A 12,222-nucleotide genomic window follows, 5' to 3' on the forward strand; every position below is an offset into this window, starting at 1 on the left:
CTTCAATGTGTGGGACCATTCACCCTATTAGAACTACAGATAACTATATTCAGGGTTTGGGTAATATGTGATACACTTTTTAAATACTGCGATACTGTCTTTGCATACATCACGGGCTTGTGTTACTCCAACATTAATTTGTTGTTACATCTGATGACGTGGTTCCATATAATTTTATATTTTGTGTGATAAAAAAGTTCTACACTTAATCACGTATTGGTTCTGAAATAGTTTTTTATTCCACAATGTTTTTACTCTAATATATATTTTCATCCCTTAGTAATAATTTGTGTTGTTCATGAGGTTGTGTATGTCATCATCTCTTCCCTTGCAGTGTACCCAGTTGGTGGAGTTTGCTCGTGATGCCTACTCTGATACCGGCTGTATGTTACTGGACAGTATAGCCATCATTCACCCAACTGTCATCTCCACACTTTTACAGAAGACCAGGGATAATATTGGAGGAGCAGGGGAGGTGGGTACTGTAGTTTCGTGCAAAAAAATTTCATGATAAATATATTTGTAATAAAATATTTTTACATCATTAATACTGAACAATTTTTTTCACATGACTGCTCTATTAGAGTATCTTGTAACACTGGTAGCTGTAGTGGTATAAAATAAATAGCTCATGTTGTTTGATGCATCTTAGTTAAAAGCAGTAGTTACAGTATTAGAAACAGAGCTAATGTTTGGAAGGAAACCTTACATTGTGAAACGGGCTGAACATAGCTGAAAGCGAAGCATAATGGCCACTTTACTTTCGAGTCAGTAATTGATGGATGGGATGCACAAATTGTCTGTATTTTTCTTGGTGACTGGATTGATTGCAGAGCACTCTACTGTCCTTCATTTGTAGCACTGTTTAACAGACTGAACGTAGCTGAAAGTGAAGCATAATAGCCATTTCACTTTCGAGTCAGTAATTGATAGCTAGGGTGCGTGTTCAGTCACAACCATTACCTCTGGCATCATCCTTTCTTTTGATGCAGTATGCGAGAGTTCACCATCATAATAATGTTACAAAAAAGTAAACAAACAAGTATAAGGAATTCAATTAGGTATTGCAGAAAAAAGAGCAGAGAAATAAGGGAGGTTGTCTACACCTGCAGATATACTAGTGGACATTTAATCCCTAATTCAGTCTTGGATATAGACTAAATCAGGGATTAAATGTCTACTGCAAGTGTAGGCGACCTCCCTTATTCTTTTTTTCTACAAGCACAAAAAAGTTTGGAATTTTCAACTAGAGTAGGGACCATAGTACATCAATAAAAAATACTGAAACAAGCTGGAGAAAGTTCACGATACTAAATCACAGTAAAACAATAAGAAGTGTTATATCCCTACTGTGCTCAAGATATCATAATGGAAATGCACAGTAGGGATATAACACTTCTTATTGTATTACTGTGATTTAATATTGTACACTACTCCAGCTTGTTTCAGAACTTTTATCAATGTGCTATGGTCCCTACTCTAGTTGAAAATTCCAAACTTTTTTTTGTGTAGTTTGTAAAAATAAATTTTTATAACTGGTGAACCCACGCATACCGCATCAAAAGAAAGAAACGGTGCCATGTGCCCTAGCTGCCAATTATCATCTGAAAAGTGAAGTATCCATTACACTTCGTTGTCAGCTACACTGTATGTTCAACCCGTTACACAGCATTATGAATCAAGAACTGTTCGAAAAGCACCTCTGCAATCAAAGTAACCACTATGAAAAAATATGGACGATTTCCATTACGGAGGGAACCATGCATCACATGCTACCACTAAATCGACACCTTTTGCTGTCAGCAAAGATGAATGGGGCACAAAGGAGGACACTGGTAAGTCCATGAAGAATGCATTGTACGTAGTCAGTCAGTCAGTAGAAAATTCATTTTAATATATTTTTTTAAATTCTGTAGCAACTTGTTGAAAGTGTTTCGGGTTGATCTGAAGGCTTTTTTGGGCTTAGTTTTACCTAACCAATACTGCCTCATCATCGTCAGGGAACACTGAGGCTGGTTTTTGGGTGATGTTTTTTCAAGGGCCACGCCTACACCTTTGTGGTCCCTACTATACAGTACTGTATGGTGATTCGTAAAATTCTTAATTTTTCTTTATACTCGTATTATAAAAATCATTAATTCAAACAGTCCAGTTGACAACTTTTGCTATAAAATGTGTTGCAGTTTCAAGGTCATTTAGTGATAATATATCTAGATACAAATGTGATTGGCTCTGTTGGATAATTCAGGCACTACAATTACATTTTTGCAACTGTCACCTCCATGCATTCATACAGCTACTGCTTAATTGTTCCTAAACGTATTCATGTAATTCATGTAATTCATGATGCTAGCACTTCAGACACTGTAAGAGCATAGCATGAAAGATCACCATTCACTCCTGGAGCTGGTTATACAGTATACCTCTCAATCACTGTTATTGGTGGTGTCAGTTTTAGTCAGAGAACAAGAAAAGTTGATGGCTTGGCTTACTCTACTCTTCATTGTTATCCTTACTACAGTCAGTGAGGTAACATCACTTCACTGTTCTGATCAACAACTACCAGCTAGTGGTGATGATGACTCCCAACAAGTCACTACCCTACGATACTGCCTGTTTGATAACTGCACCATCAAGAGGATTGATACTGGAGAGAAACTGGATATTGTCTACACTACCGATAGTCTCATTGTTACTACCCCAACGGATGGCCACACTTCTACAGTGGTTGCCAAGAAAGAATACGAGTTTTCTTGTGATCATGGTAACCATCTAAAAGGATTTGGCCTTGTACTAGTAGTGGCATTTCCCTCGTTACACACGGTAATAAGTGTCATCCTAATTGTCATAATCTCACTGTTCAAAGAGTTCCGTACGGTAGTTGGAAATCTACTATTTCTATACAACTTGGCTGTTATAGGTTACTGTACCAGCATCACAGCTGTAATAGCAATGGAATTCGTCATATCGGTCAACTCACACGCGGTCTGCTACATCATCTCTATTGCCAGTATCCTATCAGGGATCAGTATTGATTTGTACGGTACTTGCATCCTTCAGTACACAGTGTACATCATGTATTGTAGCCACAAGCTAAGACGAATTACACCAGAGCAGTCAACGGTATTTCAGAGATATTACATCATTTATCACCTCAGCACTATCGTGATTGTCTTTCTCGGTATGGTAGGTTACGATATGGCTAAATACAACTACAACAGTATAATCCTACCAAACGGGCACTGCATTTATACTAATCGGCACCAAGACGATACGTTTCAAATTCCAATTGCTATTGATGGCATCAACAAGATAGCTCAATTAACACTCTTCATTGCTTATCTCTACTATATTTACTAGCTGAACAAGGACATCAGTAACCCTGCCATCTTAGAGAGACAGCAATCTCTTGCATAAGATCGCTCTAGCCATGGGAGCAGTTGTCGGCTTGTCATATATGGTTTATGCTGTTAACGTCATAACACGTTTAGACACAGTACCGTATGTTGCACTTATCGCTTCCCTTTTCCTCGTACAACAAAGCATCATCATTGCAATCTTCCTGTGCTCAAAGAAAATGCATCGCAAATACAGAGGGTGCCTTGCTAAAGAACAAACTGGACAGTAACAATAACTAAACATGTCAGTAAAGTTGTACATATAATCATTGTCTAGTGTGTACCAAGGATGTAGGTGTATTTATTACAAAACAAGTGTGCATTACACAAGAAATGAAAATCGATTTTCATGCATGAATTCAAATTCTTTGATGGAAAAAAAAAAAAAACTTGTGTAAGATACTGCACTTTTTTCACTAGTACGATCATACAGCATGATGTACCACATACAGATGAAATATGATGTTTGCATCAGCTGCACCATTAAATAGTTTGTGCAATTAATCAGTTACAGTGTGAAATATTTCAACTGTCATTTCTGTTATAATTGCAAATGTAAACGTACCTAGCGTAAGTGACATATTATCGAATGGTACCTATTATTGAACATTAGAATCACGAACATTAGAATCACAAACATTAGAATCACGTAACGTATTCTGAAGTTTACAATATTATTCTGCATACTCGTAAGGTGTTTATAATGGAGAATTCCAATGGTGTAGCCTATTCTTAATGAGCTTTCCATCCTTTAGAGTTTATGTGTGGACATCACAGCAGTCTTGATACTCATCGCCACCAACAAAGAAATCAAGAAAAAGAACACAGAAATCACCGTGAAAGAACTACAACTCGAGCGTGACTTTGGCGGTAGAATTGGCTGACTGTTTATCATTTTCCTGAGTAAAAGATGTATCCACAAAGACTGTACAGAAAGGGGTTGTTGTAAACAAGGACGATAAGACTGTGTTATGTTCGTAATGTGCCAATTTTTTACTGTACGCATTTAACACTGAACGATTCGCCGTTGTAACTCACAAGTGCATGCTTGTATCAAAACTATACTTCAGTTACAGTATCACGGTACTTCAGATAACACTACAGTATCATGGTACTTCAGATAACACGTTGATATAATAATCAAGAGTGTGTAGGGTGCACTGAGGTCACCAGAGTAGAATAGGTGCAAAATGTTCGATAATTGATCAACAGAAATTAATGGGTGTTTGATAATAGGTACCGGTGTTCAATAATTCGTATCATACGGAATGCAGAAATCCACTCATAGCACGGACACTAATCGGACACTATTGCTCAAACTTGCGTGAGGTATTCTACAAGAAAGGCGTTACCTCCTGGTAAAAATTCGAGGTTGATACTACTTTCCTGGAGATATTTATAAAGTAAAGTATAAACCTTGTTCAATAATTGGTCACTTATGTTACATACAGCAGTAAAAATGGAAGTTTAAATTTGTTTGTGCAATAGTTAGTCAACTTGCATTTGTTTATCATAAGTCATGGCATAGACTGGTAATTTTGATTTCTTCCTAATATTTTCTATTAATACAAGTAAAAGGGATTTATAAGGATTTGGGATTAAATGTCCACCAGTACATCTTCAGGTGTTCCTTCCTTTTTATTTCTTTGGTCCCTAATCAAACTTAAAATTCTAATTTTTCCTTGTAATTGATTAATTCATGAAAATATTGGTGATTTAATCATTTGGTGACCTGCTAATTTGTTGAGTTAGCCATAGCCATAAAGAGTGGTAGAATCGCCAGCTAGGAGCAGTCACTGTGTTCATCTGTCGTCATATAGAGCACTTAATATAAGTTTATGGTATTTTTTGATCATTTCATATATGGTTACATAGGACATGTATAAGTATAGTTATTTACTGATCTCACAATCATGGTAGCATAGTGGGCAAGCTTCACTGACAGAACATTTGCTTTGATTGGGTTAAGTTCTTAAGAATTTTTGTAAGGCCTTTATGTAAAGCAACAATGTAGCTAATCTGAACACCAGGGTAGTATGGCACTCCATGTTAGAGACAAAATGACCAGTCACGAAAAATTTGGACCCCCCTATTTTGGTTCCCTGGTCCTATCGAAATATTTGAGCCCTCCAGAACAAAAATGTTGAAATATATGGACTGGGATAAAATATTTCAAGAAAATGTGGACCAGGGGGTCCACTTTTTTGGGGAGTCCAAATATATTGTTTCAGATGTCATAAGTTGGACCAGCTTGGCTCAGAGTATAAACTCTACACAGTAGCTGTTGTGCAGACAATAACTGTACTTCATGTATATTTCATTCATGTTTCATGTGAAACACATGATCTCCATATAACTTTATTCCCAATACAGAATTGTCTAATGGTGTTCAAGAGGTTACCACTCCACTTGTGGACACCTTCACAAGATGACATGGAAATCATTAGAGACTGGTTGATCAGCTTTCCCCTGTCATCCTCTGAGACTACACTGGCCATGTTGATATTGAGTAATATGAACTGGGGAACAAGGAATGTAGCAAAACTAGCACTAGACTACTCCCTTCACAAGAAGGTTGCTCTGTTACTGGTTGAAGCACATGCCAGACATCTGCCTACCCATCCTGGTGGAGTGGAGTTTGGTAGTGGCTTAAATCCTGACTTGAGTCTGACCAAGGTAATAGTCACCGCTATTGTGAAACATCCTGACAACAGTGAACCTCTGTGCATGTGTGTAGTGTGTTACAGACGTAACAATTTTTGGATCAAGATGTACTTCCTTATTTCTAAAATAATGATATTTCCTGGTATTTATTGAATTAACTTATGTGTATTTCAGTATGTGACATCATTGGGAACAGGGATGAAAGAAGACCAATCTAATTTCTCTCAGTGGACTTGGGAGGTCTCCTTGATGCTGAAGCTTCACCCAATGCAGCAACCCAACCCAATACTCCAGCCAATGGGATTGCCTGAAGCTGCACCTGCTGCAGCCCCGCCTTCAGCCAAATCCCTGCAGTCTTATTCATCATGGACACCTGGTAGTAGTGCCATGGTAGCAAGTTTGCCGTCTTTGGCACAACCAGAGTTTATTGAGGTGCAGAATGCTGTGGAAAGGAAGGGTCTGCTAGCATCCTACCTTGCCTTCTGTCTGTCTAACATTGGAACGGAGTAAGTGTGTGTTGCGTGTATAGCGTGTGTGTGATTTTGTATGGGGCTTTTCTGTGCCAGAATAATGTTAATGGAAAATGGAAACAGAAAATTGTCCAATCTGGAAATTTAACTATTAAATTTGTTGATTTGTATTTGCTTAAGTAGTGATTGTTTTCCAAGTATGTGATACAGTATCTATTAGCTTTTCACATAGTATTGTTCAGTAAACTATTGTGTGCAGCGCTGAATACATCGACAACCTGGCTGCTCTATTAGAGTAATTATGTAGCTGTATACTTTTAGTGTACCAGATGGTTGCAGTAAAGAAGTTAACCTGCTTAATGAATACAAGTTACTAGAAAGAGGGTAACATAGGAAATTAGAATGTCCTTGTCCAATGAATTTGTAGCTGTGTTGTAATAGACTTTTAGTAAGTTACACTAATATTACTATATGCCATGTTGTATTAACAGTACTGATGCGTTCATGGAGTTTGGTGTGCCACTATTGTATGAATTAGTGGAGCAAGGCTACATCCTGCCTGCCATCAGAGTACTGGCTAACATCACACCGAGATTCTTTGGACAAGAGAAAGTGCTGCAGAGACAACAGAAGTCAGTGGAACTTTGTAGGCTGGCTGTTCTGTCAAGTGTGTGTGTGTGTGTGTGTGTGTGTGTGTGTGTGTGTGTGTGTGTCCATCCGTCCGTCCGTCCGTCCATTTGTCTGTTCAATCATCACTTATGCTACCCATATACATGTCTATTCCACAGGTTTATGGACATATTGTTCAAAATTGCCAACGCTGATTTTCGTAATGTCTCACTGACAGAGAAGGTCACCAATAACTACCCACCACCAGTATACCTTAGGAACCTTCTAGCTCTCATACAAGTAAGAAGTCAAGTATATAGTGATGAAGCACTTTTAAACTGCTTTGTAGAGGCTACGCATTATCTCAGTGTGTTAGTATCTGTTGTTTTGTGTAGTGTAACATTTTAAACTGTAAAAGAAGTATTTTGTTTTGTACTCACTATGCTGTGCACACCAACTAATTCACATCATCTGTTCACTAGACTCAGATACATAAAGCTACTGCTCCAGGCCATTCCATCAGTGAAGCTGTGTTAAACTTCTGGGTCACTTTGTGTGTGTCCTACCCCAACTGGTACAGGTTAGTGATATAGGTAATAGTAAATGAGTAAAACTTGACTAATTGTGTGGACTAAAAGAAACCAATTTAAGCTGAATTGAATTGGTTACATGCCAAATATATCCACTTAGTTTAATGAAGTGCTGGTATGGTAGGGGACTTGCAGAATGGACGTACTCACAGACTGAGCTGGAAACAGCCTCTTAACAGTAATCATGCTGGAGACATGGCTTTGTAGGCTGGTACATGGTATTCCCACATGGATTAGCCATAATTTATAGTGAATGTATACCTGCAGATGGGTATAATATTCAATATTGAGTAGTTAGGTGACACAAAACTACTTGGCTGTGCAACTAATAACACTTTCTGGCTGGTGCTAAATACTGGAACAGCAAAAGAATAAATCTGTTACAACAATACTCTCTGTCACATGAGTGCATGTGTTTTGTAAAAAATCTAATAAATTAGTGCACATTAATGATCAGTACGTGTGCATGCTATTTTGCTGTATATGTGCTGATAAGCTGCTTCACTGAAGTCATTGAGCTTGTGCAGGGATGAAGTTGTCCTCAATAGAGCCGTAATTCTGATGGCGTGACACTAGTTAATAGTATGAGACTGAAGCCTGCTATGGCCTACAGTTTTAATTTTAACTGGTATATACTCTGTGGCTTATTTTCTGCAGGGAGAGATGTTTGCTCTACCTTCTTGATGGACTATCACAAGTTGCCTTCAAGTTTCCAAAGTGGCAGATGATTATATGGGAGGTTTTGTTAGTATCCTACCTGGTAGGTGATGTCTAGTATGTGTGAGGGATAGAATTACTTAACAATGTCCACAGAATCTTACCATATTTCTCACATTTTTAATACACCCGTCACAACATGTTGTGTAGGGGAACTACTTGACATAGCCGTATTATGAGGTGGCCTCTTGTATAAAAAGATGGCTGCTAAGTGAGCTTCCACTGTATAGTGACGATACATATGTGTGTATGTGTCATACACTATTACTGTACGTGTGACCTTAGTTACACCTCTGTATTGAATCTCATCAGTGGAAGAGTTCTGAACAATGTTATTAGAAACTGGTGTATGCTCTATTAGAGTATTTCAACAAAGTATATAAATGTATCGTATGGGGTTCAGTTATCCACACAATTCACTTATCTGAACACTTTTATAGACCACTAATACACTAATGTTGAGATAATAGAGGTTCCCCTGTACTATCTGTAGATTGTGTTGTTACATTACATCACACATGTACACTTACAGGAAATACAACAGACACAGCCTCAGAAAAGTGGTCTGTTATCAACTCTGTGGTACCTGTGGGGTCAGGAGGGAGAACTACCGTCACTGTTTAGACTTGTAGTAAGTTACTTGTTGTGCCAACAGTTGAAAAGTAATATTGTAAACTTGAATTCTCGGTTATTGGCTATGCTTTTAGCTGGTAGAGATGTGCGGCTCCAAGTACATGCATGACACTAAATGTTGTTTATAAAATTTTTGAAGTTATGGTCCTTTACTTCTTGTAACATTCAAGCAACTATAGCACTACTTGGTTAATTGATAGTGTTGTAGTGTTAGCTGTGGAATAAGAAGTAGTTGAAGTAATTTCTTCAGAGCTTGTCAGCCATTACCAACTAGATTCCCAGTAGATGAAAAAGAGTTAAATACCTTTTAAAGATTTGTAATTCTGCAAGAAGATTAGCGGTATAATGAAATGATACTCAACTGTAGTTGTAGTGATTCTATTATTATGTATTAAAACCACACACTGTTCTTATTGAGATTCAATTTGTATGTGATCAAAGATGTGGTGTATATATACATATATATAAGTTTTTCCAACAAGTGCAAGATGATATCACTATCCTTAGGATACCAGAAAAAAATTTGTTCAGGATACTGAAATAGTAAAATCGCTAATACAGGGTTTTTCCCAGCAAAATAGAGTACTGCTCTATTGCTCTTTAAGGAAGACTCTGCAATAGTTGTTTCAGAATTAGTGTGGTCAATTGTCTATGGAATGAGAGGATCGTCTACAAGAGCTACAAGACACAAGCTAAGCTATAAGCTACACTGTGCATACTAATAGCGGGAATGTATCTGTTCACAGGTGCTTTTATGTTGATCAAGAAATAGCATAGAAGCATGCCAATTGTTCTTGTGGTCTCACAGTAATTATAAAGTGTTCACTAGTAATTGTTAGGTGTAAGTGTTAGTGTACACATGTTAGGGGTAATTGTATAATTGTATTGGAGTCATATCAGATTAAAATAATCTTAAGGAGTAATTGATTCTTCAGTGGTATATGTACAGGGTGTAATACATAGTTCATTACATGGATATTTTGATTTAATTGTTATAGTTACTATGTTTCTGTTATTTCTGGTATATTTATGCTCTATTTATTATTGTCTACACTAGCCATTAAAAGAGTTCCCGTATTTGGCCTATGATGCATTGTCAGCAGAACAGATGTACGAGCAGAATGAAGGTTACTGGACTGCACTACTGAGACAGCTAAAGAGCAATCACAAGGCCACCGTTGATGCTGCTTTAAAGGTGAGAGAAATGTCTGTGTGTTAGTGAGGCTAGCTAAATTGCACAGTGGTATGCATAAACTTTGGAAGTTGAATGTGTGTTCTTGTTAAGGTGTCTAAGACTCTTGATTTCAGGGGCTTAAATGTGTGTACACTAATACAAATATGTCATGATTATCAAGGTGTCAAGAGGTTTCTGTGTAGAAGTTTTTTTTCTGGGTGTTTTTGTTTTATAAGTTTGCGGCGTTCCTTTGCAAGACTTTGGATTCTTCTATAACTTCAGCTGTTTACTTCAGTTTGGTATTTGATGATTAAGGCATATCATTCTTATTTGAGTTTGATGTAGACACCTTACAGAACTTCCATTAGTGTAGTATGGTATTGACTGGTACATCAGCTGATAGACTATCCACCCTTAATAGCAATTATGTTGTCGGCATTTGTACATGTACTGTAACTGTTTGAAGAGAAGAATTTATTCACCTCACAAATTGACAATTTGTTCGTCAAAATGTTTAGCAAGGGCTTGTGAGAACAGCTTGTTCTGTTACTCTCTTTGTAATAACTTTGATGCACTTGGAGGCATTTATCCCATTGCAATGTATGATAGTTGCTGTACTGGTGTTATGCATGTCATATAAAGATTTTAAAATTTCCAGCTGTGTATATTAATGTGGTGTATTGGTCATGCAGCTACAAATCATGAAGGTCTCACATTTGTGCTATTCAGAATGCGTGTAACTCGATAGTTTACAGTTTACTATAGATTCTGTAAGCTTGCTATATGTGACCATCTCAGTGAAAACCTGTCTAGTTCGCACAACCTCCGATTTTTTTTTTCAAATTTCTCAGCATTCTCTGCATTGTCCAAGGAATGGTTCACCAAAGTTTCAGTCGATTATGGCGAGTAGTTTTAGAATTATAGTACTAGAAAATAAGAAGAACAAGGAAATCGATTTGTACAGTGACTATACTAAAAATAAACTACAGGCGCTTACATTCGCAGCCATAACTCCTATTTGGATTAGTTTACAAAGCTGGAATTTGGCTTACAATGTTCACCATGGATTGGTAGATCAACCAAGGTATAGTTTTAGCCCTGGAGTCATTTGCGCATAGGAGTATGAAGGCAGTTTTGTCAAAGAAACAGCAACGATTTTGTTTACGTCTACCGCATCGCACATGATACGCAAATCATTGAGGCTACAGAAATGAAGCAAAGATTTTCAAACTCCCCATGAGTAGGCGAATAAGATGGTGTATAGGTTTAATCGATTTAATACTTCCTTTCCTGAGTAATGGCTCGATTAAACCTTGCATTAAAAAATTTTTTTGTAACACGTATAATTTCACCAATCTTTTTTTTTATATTTCATTTTTCTCAAAACACATGCTTGTGTGAACTAGACAGGTTTTCGCTGAGACGGTCATATATAACAGTGCAATGGAGTAGTGTGTAGGTACTGAACAAGGAAGTCTACTGTTAGTCTATACACTTTTTAATTTCTTAGTACGATATATGTAATATCATATAATGATACATGTATCGTATTGTCACTCTATACATAGTACTGATAGTAGTGATGTATTGTTTGCAGTGTATCATGTATCACTATTCTGTATAGTGGCTTGTACTGATAATTTATTGGGTTTTTTTATATTTCTAGATTGATATTATTTATGTGTTGAATTCCTGTAGAGAGCCTTGACAGAGATGAAGAAGCCTGGTGGCTCGTTTCTGTGTAATCATTTCTGTATATACCGATGGGCCTCGTTTGCATCACAGTTGCCTCCATCTCATCCCATATTGCCTCTAGTGTGGCAGAGATTCTTCCTGCTCTATCTGCAACGACCAATATTGGAATCAAGGTGCTGTGTTTGTGTGTATTGTAAATTATGTTCATATGTGTGTACGTGCATGTGTGTACGTGCGTGTGTGTGTGTAGTATGTGTGCATGCTATGCAGAT

The 12,222-nt window shown here is 37.3% G+C and overlaps 1 protein-coding gene across 2 annotated transcripts in view; it reads left to right on the plus strand.

The window, feature by feature from the left end:
• LOC136238591 (ectopic P granules protein 5 homolog) overlaps positions 1–12,222 on the plus strand; it is a 53,974-nt gene that overhangs the window by 15,327 nt on the left and 26,425 nt on the right. For both annotated transcript variants that reach the window (XM_066029143.1, XM_066029144.1), the window contains 10 exons: positions 335–475; positions 5,772–6,074; positions 6,237–6,568; positions 7,024–7,164; positions 7,321–7,441; positions 7,624–7,721; positions 8,389–8,491; positions 8,981–9,079; positions 10,139–10,276; positions 11,954–12,123. In XM_066029143.1, coding sequence (XP_065885215.1) covers positions 335–475; positions 5,772–6,074; positions 6,237–6,568; positions 7,024–7,164; positions 7,321–7,441; positions 7,624–7,721; positions 8,389–8,491; positions 8,981–9,079; positions 10,139–10,276; positions 11,954–12,123 — 1,646 coding nt within the window. The remainder of the gene's footprint in view (positions 1–334; positions 476–5,771; positions 6,075–6,236; positions 6,569–7,023; positions 7,165–7,320; positions 7,442–7,623; positions 7,722–8,388; positions 8,492–8,980; positions 9,080–10,138; positions 10,277–11,953; positions 12,124–12,222) is intronic.

This window comes from Dysidea avara, chromosome 11 (assembly GCF_963678975.1).
Source record: "Dysidea avara chromosome 11, odDysAvar1.4, whole genome shotgun sequence".
Lineage (NCBI taxonomy): Eukaryota > Metazoa > Porifera > Demospongiae > Dictyoceratida > Dysideidae > Dysidea > Dysidea avara.